At 42.6% G+C, this 19,572-nt stretch overlaps 1 protein-coding gene across 11 annotated transcripts in view; it reads left to right on the top strand.

Annotated features, from left to right (window-relative positions):
• Positions 1-19,572, top strand: part of LOC134615971 (pleckstrin homology domain-containing family A member 5-like) — a 174,342-nt gene that overhangs the window by 106,590 nt on the left and 48,180 nt on the right. For all 11 annotated transcript variants that reach the window (XM_063460676.1, XM_063460682.1, XM_063460681.1 and 8 more), the window contains 6 exons: positions 2,615-2,789; positions 5,927-6,031; positions 8,206-8,278; positions 11,921-12,021; positions 12,820-12,935; positions 18,262-19,380. In XM_063460676.1, the coding sequence (XP_063316746.1) occupies positions 2,615-2,789; positions 5,927-6,031; positions 8,206-8,278; positions 11,921-12,021; positions 12,820-12,935; positions 18,262-19,380 (1,689 nt within the window). The remainder of the gene's footprint in view (positions 1-2,614; positions 2,790-5,926; positions 6,032-8,205; positions 8,279-11,920; positions 12,022-12,819; positions 12,936-18,261; positions 19,381-19,572) is intronic.

The raw sequence follows: 19,572 nt of genomic DNA, 5'->3' as shown, positions 1-19,572 counted from the left end.
CCTGTTTATGTATCTTTGGTAAACTATACAGCCTTGGTGTAGACTCCCCTGGGTACAGCCTGTGGCATGAGGTTCGGTCAATAGCCTTGTCTTGTTCTAACTGCTTCAGACAGTCTATCACCCTCTTCCTGTAACCACTTCCTGGGTCTCGTTTCAGGGGCTCAGAAGTATTCTCATGATAGTATTTCTGGTTAAAACTGTGCATCTGCCCTCGTCTGCTGGAAGGATGATACTGTTGTTGTCATTACTCCAAGCTGATGTTGGATGCTAGGGGCTTTGCATTGCTGAGACAGGCTGAAACCTTCGTCTGTAGCTGCTCTGCTTCCACATCTGCAATGTTGTTGTTTCGAATTGCTGTTTCTGTGGCTGTGATCGGTTCCACTTGCGGGATTTGTCTCGGCGTCACTGCAAAGCTCAACCCTTTTGCAGGGATGTTTTTCTCTGCTTGAGTGAGTCGTCTGCCAGACAAAATTTTCACCCACATGTCCACATCCTCACCATCTTACAGTGCTCTGAATTCAGTCATTCCCAAAGTCTCTGAGAATGGAACTCATGGCCATTAATCAACAGTCATGACAATTTGCATATTAATGATCATGAAACTGACCTCACACCTATCGTTCATCAGTGGGCTGGTTTCAGTCATTGTGCAAATGTGCTGTTTATAAGGTTGGAAACCTGCAGTCAGCTGAGACTGAAGAAGTCACCTGATGATGATGAAACGTTTCTCCCCTTCCTTACCTGGATGATTGAGCATGCATCAAGACAAAAGTACAGTACTTGCATGGTAAATGATACAGACTGTAACTGATGAGCAGTATTTTCATTAAGAATAGATAGATAAGGAGATGATATAAACAGTTAAAAAGATTAGTTAGACTTGTATGAGACAGTAAATGTTGCTTTCAGGAGAGATAAAGATGGCGAAGGATGTGTTGTGTGTTGAGGGATAGAGCTTAAACCCCTAAAGTTATGTCTTCAGAGACTTTTAAGCATTATTTAAGGGTCTGGCAGTGTTCCAGCACTACTCACTGAGCAGGACCCATTAGTGTGTGGTGTGTGCCATCAACAGTAAAAATCCACAGAACACAGATGTGCAAGAATACCAAGACGACACTGTGAAACTGGAATCACGGAGACTTCCTTTGTTCTTATGTGTGAAAACAGAGTTTTGTTGATGTGCTTTGCTGATGCTCTGTTGACCTTGGCACTCGGAGACCTTGAGCTTTCTTTTCCTCTCAGTAACTATCGCACCTCCACCGTTCTACGGCACAAAACTTTGAGCTGGTTCAATTTGACAGGCTAAGTTGGCCGTTTAAATTGGGTGGATGTAGAGGCAAATATCAGAGGTGAGTTTAACACACCCACGCACACACTCCAGTTTTCTTTATCTCTGCTTCCATCACCCTCATTTTCCCTCTCGTGTTCATTCAAGCCACTCGTCCCTTCCTTCGTTCTCCTCCTCTGTTTAATTGTGCCAACGAAGTAACCGTGTTATTAAGAAAGTGAAGATGGGATCTGCTTGGTGAAATGTGCTGTTAGATGATTGGCTGGCTTCAACCTCATCAACTTGAAAAGACCAGTTGCTTTAATGTTTTGAACCTAAGAATCTATTAAACTAACAACAATTAACTAACTAACAATTCCTTCTAGTATTCTAAGTACTTCACACTTCATTTGAATAAAACTTAACTGTCTGTAATCGGCAGTAAACATGATTTCTACCAGGGCCAATGCCTAGAGGGTAGCTGGGAAAGGTCATCAACGATACTTTTCAATAATTTTCGACTTCCCTTTCCCATTTTTCCTTTCTCCTCTCCATCTCCTCCCCTCCCCATTCTTATGTGGCTTAGATTTTTATAGTGTTGGGGATAAGGAGTTGTGTCAGTGTGAATCATTGATTTCTATATTTTTCTTTCCTTTTTCACTACTATTCTCTGTTACATGTCACTTAACTCTACATTTCTTATTTCCTTTCCCTTTGCCTCCTCTCTCTGTGTGTCTGTAGTTTTGTGTAGTTTATTTTCGGCAGCCATGCTTCACAAGCACAAAAATACTTTTGAATGTTTTCTCCTTCTCCTCTACCTGCCAAAAACTAGCTATGTATCAGAAATGGGACATAGAAAGTTGTGATAAAGAAGATACTTTCTCCACTCCAAGGAACAAAACTAGAGATTAACAATAAAAAAGTCAGGATAACTGGGCTGAAATGAAATTTAAGAATGGAGCAAACTTGTTAAAATAGCTGCTTCTGCAATAACTTGGCCTACTTACTCTAAGTAGGTTTGCATGTCTAAAATCTGGCTTAATACCTCTTCTGGGACCTCTCCTGTACCCAGATGTGGTAGGAGACCTTGTCAGCAGATACTTTGTAACCAGGCCGGCATGCTGGTAGAGCATAGTTCAAAGGCTCAGTACCTGCAACAGTGGTCACAGGGGTTTTATAGCGCCTTGAGACGACTGTTGTTGTGATTTGGCGCTGTATAAATAAAACTGAATTGAAAATATAGTAAGTGTAGGTAGGGGTCATGACACTTCCTATATTGTACATTCTTCTAAGGTGAAATGTCTGAATCCCCCCGTCTGTGTCTCTCTGTGTTTCGCCTTGTGGCAGATCGGCTCCCAAGTCTTCGTCGGAACAAGGAAGCAGCAGTGACAAGAAGGAGCGTCCTATGAGTACCATGAGTGAAGCGTCAAACTACACAGGTGGCTCCGATTACAGCACCTTCACTGGCAGCCCAGCCACCACAGTCACTACTGCCATTACCACTTCCACCTCATCTACACGGGTTAGTCTTTACCTAAACCTCATAACAAGAGGGGGCCACACTGACTCTCATCAGCAGAGGCAGAAATGCTCTTTGTGCTGTAAATTCAATAAATTATTCCAGTGGCGGTCACCTGTGCTGTTGATGAAGAAAATAAAATAGGCAGAAACTTTTAGCTGTAACTCGTCTTTTTTTATGCAATAAGTGACTTTATCTCCACTCTAAGTCATTACCTGTATTCTGTAATGAGTTAGAGGAACAGAAAGAATAATGTGTGAAAGTCTAAATAAAAATGCCTGACCTTATTTCTTTGATTTTAATGACATTTTAATTCATAAACACAAAGAAGAAGACGACGAGTGGTGCACTGGGACACATTGTGTCCACCATGTTGAAACCACGATGTAGAGAAGTTAGACTACAAAATGCACATCTTACATGTTCTAACCCTAAGCCATCAGGCATATGTCTTTGTAAGTGTATTTAAATTACTCACACAATTTACCTCGAATTGCGCAAACCCTAACATCGAAAAAATGTCTTATTTTGCAGCTGTGATAGTTTCTACTAGGAGTGTTTATTTTTAGGAATGGGAGATGTTATCAGAAGGAGTACATAACTGACACTTTGAGTCCTTAAACTCCTGGGGGAGCAGGCAGCTGTCATCTAGTGAAAAAAAACTACTGAAAAGCCAGCTGAGAGCTGACAGTATTACCAGAAGTAGTAAATTCACTGTTCGAACTGACAATAGCAGCCTCCACAGGTTCACACACATCCAGCAACTTGTGGTTAATATCTTGCCCGAGGATGTTTCGCATGCAGACTGGAGGAGACAGGGATCGATTAGTAGGTTGGCTAATAGGTCTACCTCCTGAGCTACAGCCAGCCCGTGTTGGCAGTAGCAATGATGCCTTGACTAACCCAAGTATCCACTGGGTGAGTGAGTCACTCATCAATAGTCTGTTCAGTGCCTGGACCCAGAACAGCTAATGGTTACTGATGCAGACATAATCTCAGTGTGGGGATGGATCAAGAAAGGGGTAGGTTGGCCACCCCGGGCTGATCTAGTAGCTTGTAGCCCCACCACCAAAGCTTACTGGTTGTATTGGAAAAGACTGTATCTAAAAGATGAAGTACTGGTGAGAAACCTCTATCGTACTGAAGGCAATAGTATTTTATCCCCGAGTCCTACTGCCCCACACTTATCACCAATCTGTGATGTAGCAGATGTTTGATGGCCAAGTTGGGGGTCACTTCACCAGCTTCATCACGAGAAGCTGGTATTTCTCCAGCTTCTCGTGTTCCTTCTTCCTGATGTTGCTGTCATTGGGAACCGCTACATCGATCACTACGGCCGTCTTCTCCTGTTTGTCTACCACCACTATGTCCGGTTGGTTAGCCGCCACCATTTTGTCCGTCTGTATCTGGAAGTCCCACAGGATCTTAGCTCGGTCATTCTCCATCACCCTTGGGGGCGTCTCCCATTTTGACCTCGGGACTTCCAGGTTATACTCGGCACAGATGTTCCTGTACACTATGCCGGCCACTTGGTTATGGCGTTCCATGTATGCCCTGCCTGTTAGCACCTTGCACCCTGCTGTTATGTGCTGGATTGTCTCAGAGCATCTTTACACAGCCTGCACCTGGGGTCTTGCCTGCTGTGATAGACCCCAGCCTCTATGGATCTTGTACTCAGAGCTTGTTCCTGTGCTGCCAGGATTAGTGCCTCTGTGCTGTCTTTCAGTCCAGCTTTGTCCAGCCCCTGGTAGGATTTCTGGATGTCAGCCACCTCCTCTATCTGCCGGTGGTACATACCGTGCAGGGGCCTGTCCTTCCATGATGGTTCCTCCTCTTTCTTGGGTTTCTGGTGCCTGAGGTATTCACTGAGCGTTCAGTTGTTGCCATCTTCTTGATGTACTCGTGGATGACCTTATTTGACCTTATCGTGCATTTTGCACTGAGTTGTTGTTTTATGTAGCTGCATAGGCTGCTGTTTTTGTGTGAGAGTCATTTACAACCAGACTCACGTTACGTTGAGTCACGTTAGATCAGGGGTGTCAAACTCATTTTACATCAGCCCACTTTGACCTTAAGTGGGCCGCTCCACTTAAGGTCAAAGTGGAAAAGGACGTGAAACTCTCCTTTCTGTCAGTGTAAAGAAGTTACATATTTAACTGATTTTCTACATGATGAAGAAGCAGCTGCTGTGACAAAGAAACAAATCTGTCTGCATGACTCTTTGGACTTACTGTAAGAAATAATTGTGTAAAATTACTGAAAAGGCTCTGATAGACCATTGCCCAGACTGTCCACTTTTATTTTGTTTTTTTCAACTTTTGTCGTAAAAGAAAAAAGAAATTTCTAAAGTAGAAATTGAAAACCAGAAACTTTTTGTCATGGGTGATGGAACGAACTCAAACACAGACAGAATTCTTAAAGACAAAACGTCTAATTTATTTACAAAGGGAACACACGAGTGCTATACATATATATCTGTAGTGAGTTGGGTGGGGGTCCAGGGCTCCAGGGAGAAGAGGGAAGAGAAGGCAGGCAGGAGACAGTGGGGAGGAGAGAGAGAGAAACAAAAACACAAACCAAACCTGTAGCCAGTGTGGGCCAGTCAGAGAGACATGGGAGCGTGACACTTTTCTGTCATTTAACTGTTTATTCCTGATCACTCTATGTTGTGTGAACGGCCATAAAAGAGGTTTTTATCAGTAGGAAAAGCTGTAAAACTTCTGGAAATACAGTTAAAAGTCCAAAATGTCTGCTTGTGCTTGTTTGTGGTGAGCTGCTGTTAAAACAAGGTAAGAATTATAAACAGCTTCCAGCGCACGTTCAGGCCTGCGAGACTCAGTTAGACACTGAGCCGTGACTCTGTGCTACATGCACACATTTCTGCATCTCTGCCATTCAAACACACTTTGTATGTAGTTCATTTTATAGTAATATTTAATACTGAACTGTAATTTTCACTGTAACCAGCTCGTAATTTTATAAATTCTGTTTACAGGTCTGCGGGGTTAATTTTTTTTGGTGAATTGTTATTAAAAAGCTGTGTGCATTTAAATGTATCTAATGTTTTTTCTATGAAGCTGTTGTTACATTTTATGCATCCAAATTCTCTACATTCATCATCTATCAACGTCTTTAAACAGCCTTCTAGGTCTTCCAGAAAAGTCCACAACTTTGGCAAGAGGTCCAATTCAATCAAGAGAAACCCCAATGCCCCAGTGGTGAGGAGCAGCTGGCTTTACAAACAGGTAATGAGGAAGGCTTATCGGACGTCGTTGAATTTGTGGAATTCTGGAACTGGATCTGGTGTCCAGACTGCCACGATACCCCATAGATGACTTTTGTGTTGTCTCTGAGTGATTTCCAGTCAAAATATTGCATTATTGTGTTGACTAGTCAGTGGAGCAGCTTAGTTTACCTAACAAAGTGTAATAAAAATGTAATCATGTATGGGTCTGTACGTATTAAGGAGAATCGTTGCTGTGACCATTACTAAAACCAACTAGCTGGTCTACAGCGTGGCAGCAGTGATCACTGAGATCCTTGGCTACAGTTCAATTCAACTTTATTTATACAGCGCCAAATCACAACAACAGTCGCCCGAGGTGCTTAAACATGAGCAGCCACAAGAAGCAGTACCGTCCACAGTGAAGGAGAGTAGAGGCTAAGATCAAGGCAGCTCAGAGTAGTTAGCTAACTGTCGCAACTGCTGAAAGGCGTGATGAAGAAAGGGCTGCCTAAGAAGTATAAACAGCTGTCTGTAACTGTGGCCTAATAAAGTGCCAAACAAAGACTCACAGCCTTACCTGGCTGCTTGAAGATACTGGAGACAGAAGCCAGGAGAATAACATAGATGTTCTCCATTGAACCATCCAAGGTGTATGCTCAGGAAATATATGAGAACAGCCCCACCGAGGATGGAGATAGGGCATACTGAAATAACATATGGTGACCATATGATTGGCATGCCTCTATTGATTCAGTGATCCACACCACCAGGATATACAGCAATGACATCGGAATATCGTTCAGACTGGAGCAGTGTATTTGGATGGTTGCAAAGAGAGGAAAGGTAGTCAGAAATGAGGCGATTGTACTACCAGAAGGCAACATTGAGAACAACTAGAAGTACTTAGGAATTCTACAGGCAAATGGGAATCACAAAGAGGCCGCTAGGAAAGCTGCAACCATTAAAACCTGGGCAGTCGGTGCCTACACCCTGCCTGTGTTCAGATAACCTGCTGGGATAATAAGCTGGCCAAAGGAGGCTGACCACAGATTCCAAATATCCCTTCACAAAGTGATGGGATAGGCTGAAAAACTAGTTCATGCATTTATTACTTCCAGGCTGGACTACTGTAATTCATTATTATCAGGAAGTCCTAAAAACTCCCCGAAAAGCCTTCAGTTAATCCAAAATGCTGCAGCAAGAGTCCTGACAGGGACTAGAAAGAGAGAGCAGATTTCTCCTGTTTTGGCTTCCCTTCATTGGCTCCCTGTTAAATCCAGAATGATCAGGCCTCGTCTTATCTCCATGAGCCTGGTTCTGCCGGAGGTTGTTTCCTGTTATCAGGGAGTTTTACCTTCTTACTGTTGCCTAAGGACTTGTTCATTGGGGGTCATTTGATTGTCCCAGCTTTCTCTCTGTTATTGTGGGGACTTTACCTCATAAAATAAAGCACCTTGAGGAAACTGTTGTTGTGATTTGGCACTGTGTAAATAAAATTGAATTGAATTTTTCAGCTCTGCTGTAGCGAACACTACAGTGACTATGGACAGTTAGTAAATGGGAGTACGGTATTCCTGCTATGTGTCTTCGCCTCACTGCTACACACCACCCTGAATCAGCTTGTATTTATCACTTTTTTAAAATGTTGTGCCCCACGGAGCTCTGTAGTGGGTCAGTGTTTCGCCTGGTTAGTGGACCTCTCACCATAGCAGTGAAGACTGAATAAAGCTTGATGACCCTTGTCGAGTTTTAGTCAACTCTATCCAGTTAGCCTGGCTGTAACATCCATCCAACCTCAGGCAAACAGCTGAGTCAGGAGTCAGTTTACCCCAGCAAACCCTTTCACTGCAGAGCTGATAGCAGTGTGGCCAACTCATTATATTGCTGAAAGTACTAAAGACCCAAGTGAGCAAATGGTCTTGAAAACTTGTCATTGATGCAGTAATTAGGTGCCAGGGGAGCGTCGGCATCGAACAGAGCACAGGTCTTTGCTTCAGGCACCACCTGAGGCAAACTGCTTTATGAAGAGATAACAAAGAGGAGGTGATGGAGGCTGTTTAACAGGAAAGGCTGGAGAAGAGCCAGTTAAGACTTGAAGAGGAAGCAAAAAGATGAGAATATGTGTGTTTGAAAATAATAATGTTCTCTGTAATTGTTATATTTTGTCTCACTGATGACCTTTGACTCATTCAGGACAGTACAGGCATGAAGCTGTGGAAGAAGAGGTGGTTCGTTCTGTCTGACATGTGCCTCTTCTACTACCGTGGTGAGGACACACAAACACACATGCATGTCAACCATGTTTCCCTTTCACACCTGTTTACAAATATCAAGATGTGGAAGATATTCACTGTTTACATACGAGGCCTTTATTTCTGAGTAGTATATTTGCCTAATGTCGTAATAAATATACAGCAAAGAGCAAAGGTTTTACACACAGTATCATAATGATTTTCATTCCGTCTCTGTGATGGGATACTGTCTTTTTAATATTGATTACCAGCGTGAGTACACCTTTATTTAGCTCTACTTTCATTTCAAAGAATCAGTCTATGATGGTAAAAACTGCTAACTTTGTCATGGCCAGCAACTTCAACACGCTGACATAACAAAATACATCGACAGTTTTGTTGTACTGTTTTTATTACTTAGAGGTCACGTGTGGTGCAACATCACAGATTTAGAACTGCGTTCATAAAAGCTCATCTTTCCTCCTTAATGCTTTCTGCACCCTTCAGGGGGATTTTTCCATCTCCATAAACTGATGAATTAGCTTCTTCCAGGGTGCGATCGGCAGCCGCTTACACGACAAACCGAGGGGAGAGCTGCATGTTTATTGGCTTTGCTAGCCAGAGAAGAGACATCGTCTGGAATGACAATGACATGCGCAGCTTTCTGATAATAACGTTTTCAGTTTGCCTCCTGGCTCTGTCGCTTTATTCTAAGGAGCTTCTTCAGGTTGAGATTTTGGAAATGTGGTAAATTATATTCTTTCTGTAAGGGCAAAGATGTTAATCATCCCTCCTACTGCAGAGCTCATCGAGATAAAATAAATTGGTGTATTTACATTTACACTGCTAATTTTGGTATTATCAGAGCGAGGCAGAGACGGCATTTAAAGACTTAAATCATAGTTTTCAGAGGTGCAATTTGATAAGCAGATCTCAGTTTATTCCCAGTGATTAGACATTAACTCTTTATAAAGCTCATGTTTAAAGGTAACAGTAAGTTACCTGTCATGTCAGTTATACCACAAGTCAGTTATTCTCTGTCAGTTTTCAAATCCATCACCACAAAAATGCACTAATATAATCCAACAATGAAGTTTTCTTTAATTTCTTTAAAAACATAATGAAATCACTGAGCAGGTGATCTTACAAAGTCGTCCTTTTGGATCTGAGCTCAGCCTTTGACACCATCTCTCACTCCATCCTTCTAAGCAGACTTTCCTCTCGCAGCATCTCCGACACACCCTAGCCTGGTTCCAGTCATGTCTCCTTGACCGCTCCCAGTTTATTCAACTGAAATCATTCCGCTCTCGTCTTTTCCCGGTCACCTCTGGTGTACCCCAAGGCTCAGTCTTAGGCCCTCTTCTCTTCATAATATACATCCTCCCTCTTGGTACTCCGCAAATTTGATCTCCACTGTCACTGTTTTGCTGATGACACCCAGTTATATCTCTCCTGCAGGCCTGATTCCTCCCTCCCACCTTCTTCCCTTACAGAATGCCTATCTGAACTAAAATCCTGGTTCAGCTCTAATTTTCTTAAGCTTAATGAGGATAAAACAGAAATCCTCCTTATTGGCACCAAATCCAACCTACTGAAGGCGAACCTTTTCTCACTCACTATGATAACTCCACAGTTTTCCCTTCTCCTCAGGTTAAGAGCCTCGGTGTCATCCTAGACAGTTCACTATCCTTTAAATCTCACATCAATGATCTCACCTGTTCTGCCTATTTCCATCTACGCAACATTAACAGATTACGTCCTTCTCTTTCCACCCAGCCTACGTCCATCCTTGTCAACAGTCTCTTTATCTCCCACCTTGACTATTGTAATTCTCTCTTGCATGGTCTCCCCCCAGTATACCTCCATAAGCTTCAACTGGTTCAAAACTCAGCTGCCTGCATTACCCACTGTTTGTTAATTTTATCTTGTGCTTTTGTTTCTATTGGTCTTCATTTTGTCTTCGTTCTATTACATGTTTTATTCTATTATTAAGTGTCATTGGTTGTCTTGAAAGGCATTTTTAAATAAAATGTATTATTATTATTATTATTATTATTATTATTAAAGTCATCTGTTGAATGAACATAATTTTATCATGCCATCAAATTTCCATTTAAAAACATAAGTATACTTTATCTTGATTAAGATGAACATGACATGGATTCGTCAATTAAATTTCATTCAGCTTTAATTAACTTGGAGTCCAAATTTAGTAAATCTGCCAGATTTAATTGAGTCAAATACTTCAGAGCACCAAAATGTTGTTTATCACATCAACTATTATATTGAGAATCAGAACACGTTGATGTTATTCTTTCTTTATTCTTTGTGTAAGAAGTGTCAGTGTGGTTGAGCTAACTTGTTTAAATTGGATTAATTTATTTAGCTACCAAAGCTTAGCAACGAAATTGCATTATTGACACATCCAAAGCATTGTTGTTGTTGTTATAACTACTTCTTCCTCTTTTAACCCATTTCTTTTTTTATTCTAAACTTTCTTCAGTTGTTTGTGTCCCACAAACCACAGAATGAATTAAAACATACTATTTAGAAATAACTGTTACTTTTAACATATTTAACATAAAGAGTTTTTAAGTCCCATTTTGAAACCTCGAGAACAAGTTTTTATTCATCAGTCATTAGCCAATGATAGCCCATAATCGTCTGAAACATAATATGAACAAGATTAAATTTTTATTAAATATGACGATTGACTGAGATCATAAACTCAACAGCAAAGTGTTTACAGAGGTCACATATCGCCTCCTCACTGCTTTCTTACCTGATAACGTTGAGATGTCGGCTCTCTGTAAGCCAGCTGGAGCCATTCAGCATCAGGGATGGGCCAGAGGAGCCGCAGCGCCTCAGCTAAAGCAAACAGTAATGCGCGTTGGAGGCTCTGTGGTTTTGTGCTGCAGTGCATGTACTGTGCTGCCTTTGGATCGCATGAAACACGATACTGCACAGAGGTGACAGAATCGCAGCTACAACCATCACAGCTGTTGTTGTTACAAGGATTTTGTCATGAAGCGTCATTCAATTTCATTTGGAGAATTTTGTAATATATATGGCAAAATCAGACATCAGTATATAATGATTAAATATACTGGTATTGCATTCTTCTTCATTTGCCTCACTTGTTTCTCTTACTTCAGATCTCAGCTCTTTACAGCAGGGCACAGATTCACAATGAAAATATCTACTAAATATCTCTAACAGTGACTCCAGGTTTTAAGCCTCGGGAAATATAATTCAAAAAACTGAAAGCACTGGTTATTACTTCGCTGATTCACAAATACCACTGGCTTCCACTAGTCCCAACACAACTTCAAGCTGCAGTTAAGGAAGCCATGCTGCAGGGAAGTTTATGTACTTTATGTCGACATTTATCCAACGATGTTCCTTCTTCCAAAGGTTATTTCTCCCTCCTCGTTCTTCCTGGGAATCTTTACAGCTTGATAGAATAAACAACTATTTAAATATCAACGCTATCTCATGTCATTCTGGGCCATGCATGTGATTGACACGTACTAATAAGAAAGCAAACATAACACAAACAGAAGAAGAATATTTTGTACCAGTCTAACCCACAAATCTCCCAGTCTGAACCCTTATTGAATCAGATTGCTTCCATAAATATGTTTCAACCTGCAGACTTTTCTCTTTCGTTGCTGCAGATGAAAAAGAGGATAGCATCCTAGGAAGCATCCTGTTGCCCAGTTTTCACATATCTATGTTGTCGGTGGATGACCACATCAGCAGGAAATATGCCTTTAAGGTAAACACTAGTTACATTTTTTAAAGGTTTGTCATGTTATTATTATTGATGGCAACAATCCATGCTACTTTGTAACTAACTTTTCATTTTTATTGATTTTTATTTTCATGTGACAGCAATTCAATCCAGTTTTATTTATACAGCACCAAATCACAACAACAGTCGCCTCAAGGCGCTTTATATTGTAAGGTAGACCCTGCTATAATACATACAGAAAAACCCAACAATCATATGACCCCCTATGAGCAAGCACTTTGGCGACAGCGGGAAGGAAAAACTCCCTTTTAACAGGAAGAAACCTCCGGCAGAACCAGGCTCAGGGAGGGGCGGGGCCATCTGCTGCAACCGGATGGGGTGGGGTAGGGTTAGGGTATTCACAGGGTTCACAGTGTGCAAGTTATAGATGTAAAAAAGGTAGAAAGTCTCAAAGTTTCACCTTGACGAGGTTAATGTACTGACCCCCAAAGGTTTGATCAGAGGTTTGAGACTGAAAGAGGCGTCCATTTGTAGAAATAACCCAACAGATCCCGTGTCCTGCCTCGTGCACACACCTGACCACACCAGCCTGATTTTACAGTTAGTTTTAGTTGAGGGGCTGTGTCTGAATTTCATGGTTAAAAATACTAATACATAAAAAAACTAGGTTTTTCTTACATAGATGTGTGTATACTTGTACATACACATAGAAAGTTGTGTGTTGGGCAGTTCAGTGTGATACTTGTGATAAAGTCATGATCCAGATTTGGTTCTCGCACTTCTGTTTTATCTTATTATCGCTCTCCCTCTGTCTTCACTCAGGCCACTCACCCCAACATGCGGACATATTACTTCTGCACTGACACAGCCAAAGAGATGGAGTCCTGGATGAAAGTCATGACAGATGCTGCTCTCGTCCACACTGAACCAGTCAGAAGGTTGGTGCTAACCACAGGGATATGTCAGACAGATAAGATGGTGGGCAGATGTGAGGTACACACCTACTGTGCAGTGACACAGTTCTACAACGTGGAGTGTTGTTTTATATCCCACGCATCACAGGGGTGTGTTTTATTGCCTCAAAGTCTAAGGAGCTTGGATGACCTGGATGAAGCTTCACAGACATCACAGCCTCTGAAAGGATCTAATCAAGAGTTTTATCCTTAACTAGCATGAAGCAACAACATTTGAGCCCAATTTATTGTTTCTGACACCACAAAACTTTCTCTTAGCATTTAAACACGACTGTCCAGATTCAGCTCCAGAAAGTCAGACACACGCTGTCTTTTTCAGAGCATGAAGTTAGAAGAAAGGAGTATTTAAATGAGTCATGCAGGCATGATTTGCAACAGGCTATTAAAAGCTATTTGTGCTGAAAAAAGCATGTATCATTTTGGTAATGTGGCTGTGATTGAACAGGAAATCATTAGGAATACCAGGAGTTATCAGAATAAGCATGCAGTTGGTGCAGGTGGTTTGCTTGACCATGTATACATGCCGAAACGTTGATCTATTCTGTAGTTCTTCCCTGATTTAACTTTTCCATTGAAATACTACAAATGACTGGTATTTTGATGCTGCAGAGCAGAACATGGAGTATCACAGGAAAGGGGAGAAACAAGGCACACATGTCCCACAAACGTATTCGAGCCAGCAGAGTTGGTCTTTGTGTTTTCAGACATTGTTGCACGTCATGAAAACTCCAGAGCACACAGAAGCCTCTGCACATCTTTAGTCACTGGTATATCCGGACAACGTCACAGTCGTCTCCGTTCGGCTGCTCCCTTTACGGCTCACCACAGCACCATACCCACCCTGTGCTTGTCCTCCTCCACTACGTCCATGATTGTTTTCTCTGTGGGCTCCTTTTTTCTTCCTGCCTGTCAGCTCCATGTTCAACATCCTTCGTCCACTCCCCTCCTCTGCACAAACCATCTCAGCCTCGCCTCGCTAACTTAATCTCCAAACCGCTCAAACTGAGCTTATGCTGTTCATCCTGGTCACTTCCAATGAAAACATCTTTAACTCAGCCTCTCCAAACCATATATCATAGCAGGCCTCACTACCATCACAGATCATCCTTGAACTTTGGCTCTGCTGACTCCACCTGCATCCACTCCCTGCTTCACCTCTCTTGTGCGGTCTGTTGCTGTGGATGGCTCTTCTATCTTTACTATCTCTACGCCTTCTACCCGCGTGTATTTGTCTTGGTTTTACTGCCTTTCATTCCTCTTCTCTCCAGTGCATACCTCCACCTCTCTGGGCTCCACCTCCACCTGCTTCCACCGGCTTCTACTCTCACCACAGATCAGAATGTAGTCTTCAAACATAGGAGCAGACCCCTGATGTAATCCCACCTGTACTGTGAACCTGTCACTCGTACCACCAAACTGCTGTCCCACTGTGCTCTCTTGGCACCTTGTCAAAGGCTTTCTTTAGATCCAGAAACACTGTTGACCTTTCCTACTTTTTCTCTTAAAGTGAACATCTGTCTGTAGTGAAGCCGTACTGATGCTTGCTAGTCATCACCTCTTCATCACCGAGCTTCAGCAGCTCTTTCTCATAGTTTCATAGTATGGTTCATCAGCTTTATCCCTCTGTAGTTTTTGCAAAATAGACCCTGTCCTTGAAAATCAGTACCAGCACACTTCTCCATTTCTTCATCACCCACTTACTTTCTAAAATTGTGTTAAATAGTCTTGTGAAAAAGTCCACTGCCCTATTTTTCTCTGCCCTCGGGTATGTCATCTGGATCAACCACCTTTCCACTCTTCATCCTCTTCATAGCTGCCCTCACTTCCTCCTTACTAATCATCCTTATTGATAACTGTCCTTCCTCCGTCTTCGTCTCTTTTTCATTTTCTACATTAATCATCTTCACACACAGTCTTTACGTGTTAGCACGTTTCTGGACTTAATCAACCGAAGGTGCTGCACATCCTTTCCAGCTCGCCCTCTTCCCTGTCCAGTCAGTATGAGTCCTTTTCCCTTTACTTAGCGCCCAGCCTCACATACAACTCAGTATAAGCTTTTTCCATTGCCACTCTCTCTGTGCTGTATGTCTAGACTCCCAGTACTACTTCTTCCTGACTATTCTAGCTTTTCTTTGCTAACGTCTTCTTTTGAGTACCTTGTTGTGATTTGGCGCTGTATAAATAAAATTGAATTGAATTAATCATCAAGTCTGCTTTTCTTCTGTCCTCGGTCCAGAGGATACACCGAACAACTTCTTGCAGGTTTCCCTTAGCACTACAGTGTTGCCAGTCATCTGGTAACTTTTCCTTACCCCCCAGTGCCTGTCTCAACGTCTTCCTGAACTCTGTCCAACAGTCTACTTCCACCACTGCTTTCACCCGAAGCTGCCTGGCTACGTTCTCCCCTGCTGCTAGCTTGCAGTCTCCTATCTCTTTCAAATTGCACCTCGTGCATATGATGTAGTCCATCTGTGCACCTTCCTCTCTTCCTCTTCTTTCCATGCTAAAATCTACTATTATGTGTCCTTCTGTATTTCTGTCTTTAGCAGCATACTTGCCTAACATCACCTGTTCCCTTCAGCTACATGTCGTTTCCCTCTTCCTCGGGGGACACACTCTACCACTTTATCCATCTGACTCCAGAATTCCTCTCTGCCAGCTGATAGCTGTGGGGTATAAATCATCCAGTCAGTTTCCAGCTTCAAACACAACTCATGATGTTGTCCGACGCTCTCTTTACCGTCACAACATTAGTCAGATGCCCCTCCTTCAAGATCAGCCGTACACTATTTGTCTTTGTGTCTACGCCATGGTAGAAAAACTTGAACCCACCTCCAATGCCCGTGTTCTCCTCTAGACACATATATCTACTTTCCTTCTAATAGGCCAACTCTCTGCCTTTGCCAGTCATAGTCCCTATGGTCCCCAATCTCACCTCCTCACTCCTGCCTCTCCTTCTGTCTTGTTGCCACTGAACACACCTTCCCCCTTTCCTCTTCCTTTGTCTTCGGCCAACAGTAGCACAGTTTCCACCGGCATCCTGTTAGCCAACAGCACTGGAGCTGGTCGTTGTTAACCCGGGCCCCGAACGATCCGGTATGGAAAGCTCATTCTTTGTGATCCGCATGTTTGATTTGGCCAAAATTTCCGTCGGATCCCCTTCCTAATACAACCCTCCTCATTTACCTGGGCTTGGGACCGGCACTAGGAATGCACTGGCCTGTGACGCCGTGTGGCTGGGTACTCAGCGTCACATATTGACTTTGATATGTTTTTCCTGTTCAAAACAATAGTAGAAGATCCATTAGATAACAACTGAAACGGCAGCAAAGATGCAGTAATCAGTCTGACTAAGCTCTGACTGAGCTTCAGTGTCTTAGAGTAACGCTGTATGCTGCTCAGGTGTGACACTCGGGACTGTGTGTTATAGCTGGGAACCATCACACTTGGGTAATCTTCCTTAAGTACTTACTGATTAGGTAAACTACCCAATACGTGCGCTTACTGGTAAGGTAAGGTTCAGTTACACTAAACAGATTATAATTTATTGACACTTAGTGTGGTCCATGTAAGCCAAACCCATCAAGTACTTGTTGTTATTATGACATATAGTTACATTAATCCCTAGCATAATGATGATCCAACATTTGACTAACCACTCTGTGTAGATATAAATAATATTGTAATGTAACACAGTATACCCGCTCAAAGTCGCGGTTCAGAGTTGGTGGATTTTTCCTTATAATTAAATTCCCACAATTTGGCAGAAACTGCAAATATCTGTCATAATTTTTATGGCTTTTTTGTGACAATATATAATTTTTCATGCATTTTAATGCTTAATTAATAAGAGCAAAGAAATTCTTAAATAATTAAATAAATTATAAATTTAAAATATAAATAATTGATTTAATTTATTTAAAATTCACTAAAAATGCATGAACGTAAATTCAGCATCCGTCCATCCATCTTCTTTTGCTTTAGCCGGGGCCGGGTCGGGGGGGCAGCAGCCTAAGCAGAGAAGCCCAGACCTCCCTCTCCCCTCCTCCAGCTTATCTGGGGGAACACCAAGGCGTTCCCAGGCCAGCTGAGAGATATAATCTCTCCAGCGTGTCCTGGGTGTGCCCCCGGGGCCTCTCCTGTAAATTCAGCAAAATTTCCATATTAAAATTAGTACTATATACATTTTTAGGACTGTAGAGAGATCACAAAGGAACCGTAGAGGAAAATGAGGAAGCGCCCCTGTAGTCTGAGGCGGGTTGTTTCAAAGTAGCCAATCTGAGAGCATTCATCTCTCCTTATTGCGTCTTAGGCAGGTGGAGTCCAGCATTCCCACATTGGAAAAGTTTATCTCGAGTATTTTGTTGCGTGTTCTTGTGTTTTTTTTAGTTTTGCTCTTCTTAAATCCTGAAGATGCCACCCAAATGCATATTTAGGGTTTAAACGATAAAAACTGGCATTTATAGACATTTTTTGACCACATCCGAAATTTGTGTTTTTTCACTATTCGTGAGTGCTGGGTGAATGAGACCCTCACAGATTTTGTGGATCAACAGTAGTACATGTACATGTAGTATTAGTTTGTGATTGAAGGGTCAGGTTTTCCAGTCACAGTTTTAGATGTTGAAGAAATGAGCAGCTATAAATATGCTGGACCTGAAGATCTAAGCAGTAGGCTTGTGGGGTTCTCCCAAGTTGAAGTGATGGGTAGCTACTGATGGTGGTCTGAGAAGGTACAAATGACAAACTGATGACAGGAGAGGGATGTGATCTGCAGCAGTTCCAGGTCTTCAGGACTACGTTTGTTGAGGCAGCAGGACTTCTGGACTTAAGCCAATGTCTTGGTGCCAAATAACACAGCTCGCCTTTAGAGATCTTCCAGATTAGTGGGTGGGGGCTCAGCTCTGTCTCATCTCTGATCTGAGTGCTCAAATGTTCTGTGTGATCATGAAAGAAAAAGCATTGTGTAGTGCCACCTCCTTAAAAAAACAACACATCAATGCTCGAATCTGTATTGTTCTGTATTTGTTCATTGCGATGCTTCATTAAGGCTCTGCTCTAAATAAAGGATACTTTTAAGTAATTAAAGAAACGCTACTGAGTACATACTCCCTGCAGTTTTGCATCATTAGAGTTTTTTTGACAAAAATATGAAACTTCTGAGAAATCGTGGACTCGAAAAGGTTGACTGACAGAAGGTGAGAGGAGCTGTCTCACTCACACAGGGCTTGTTACCATAAATGTCTTTCCTTATTTTGTTGAATTCCACTTTCTGTTTTTTCTGTCACAGAACGGACAAGTTGAAAGGGGACCAGCGGAGACCTCAAGAGCTGAACAACCTGCTGAACCACAGAGTCCTCACACGGCCCGAGATCCAGAACAACGAACGCAATCGAGAACCTGCGTGTCAACATTCCCTGTCGCAGGTCGACGACAAATGGCAAAAAGATGTTGTGAAACACAATGACCAGAGGGAGCAAGAGTACTACACCTTACAGAGGGAGGGAGAAAGGTACTCTCTGAAGAAAGAGGGCGTGAGCTACATGCTGCAGAAGGATGGAGATAGGTATCTCCTGCACAAGGATGGAGAGAAGTACCTCCTGAGAAAGGATGGGGAGAAATACTCGCTGCAGAAAGATGAAAAAGTGTACACCATTCACAGAGATCTGGAGAAGTGCGGCGTTCGTAAGACGGACGATAAACACGCAGTGACACCGGCTGAGGAAAAGTACGCACCCTCCAAAGATGGGGAGAAGTATCTGCTCGCGAAAGACGGAGAAAAGTACGCGCTGCAGAAAGTAGGCGATCGACACACGCTCCAGAAAGATGGAAAAAAGTGCCTCTCTCAAAAGGAGGTGAAGAGACAGCTGTCATTAAAGGAAACTGAAAGGTTCAGCACTATGAGGGAGAAGGATAATAAATATGGCACTATACAAGTTATGGACAAATACAGCACTATGAAAGAAATTAAGAGATACAGCTCGTTTCGAGAGGGGGATAAATACGCGACTCTGAGGGACGCAGAGAAATGTGCTACGGTTTGTGATGGGGATAAATACGGCTTTCAGAGAGATCCGAGCACCGACAGGGCTCTGACCAAAATCAACAGCATCAAGCTACAACCAGCCCAGGCCGCCGCCATCGCAGCTGCAGTGTCTGCGTCTCGTCAGAACCAGGCCAACATCAGCGCCCAGAAACCTGCACAGGTCAGTGGCTCAGGGTGTGGAACAGGGGAGCAGCAAAGGGACTGCAGCCCCACAGAGGTGGATGGCAACCTGGCCAGGGTTCCCGTAAAGTCTCCAGCTCTGGTCCAGGAGCCAGAAAAGGGTTTGTCCAGGACCAACTCCATTCAGCAGCTGGAGCACTGGGTCTATCCGCAAAGGAGAGGACTGGACAATAACTCAAAGAGGTGAGCAAAGCAACTTTTCATTCAGTACATTTAAAACTTTAACAAAGAGTGAGGAAAAAATTCAAAATATACCGTAACATAAGTAACACAAGCATTGAACCAAACCTCAACATAGAGATTAGCTTCACACGGGATATGGATGCAGCTCACTTTCTAGCTACTTATTTTAGAAGATAATCTTTTTACATTCCA

This window comes from Pelmatolapia mariae, linkage group LG17 (genome assembly GCF_036321145.2).
Source record: "Pelmatolapia mariae isolate MD_Pm_ZW linkage group LG17, Pm_UMD_F_2, whole genome shotgun sequence".
Classification (NCBI taxonomy): domain Eukaryota; kingdom Metazoa; phylum Chordata; class Actinopteri; order Cichliformes; family Cichlidae; genus Pelmatolapia; species Pelmatolapia mariae.
The sequence above is the reverse complement of the archived record's forward strand: the minus strand, read 5'-3'. Positions and strand labels throughout refer to the sequence as shown.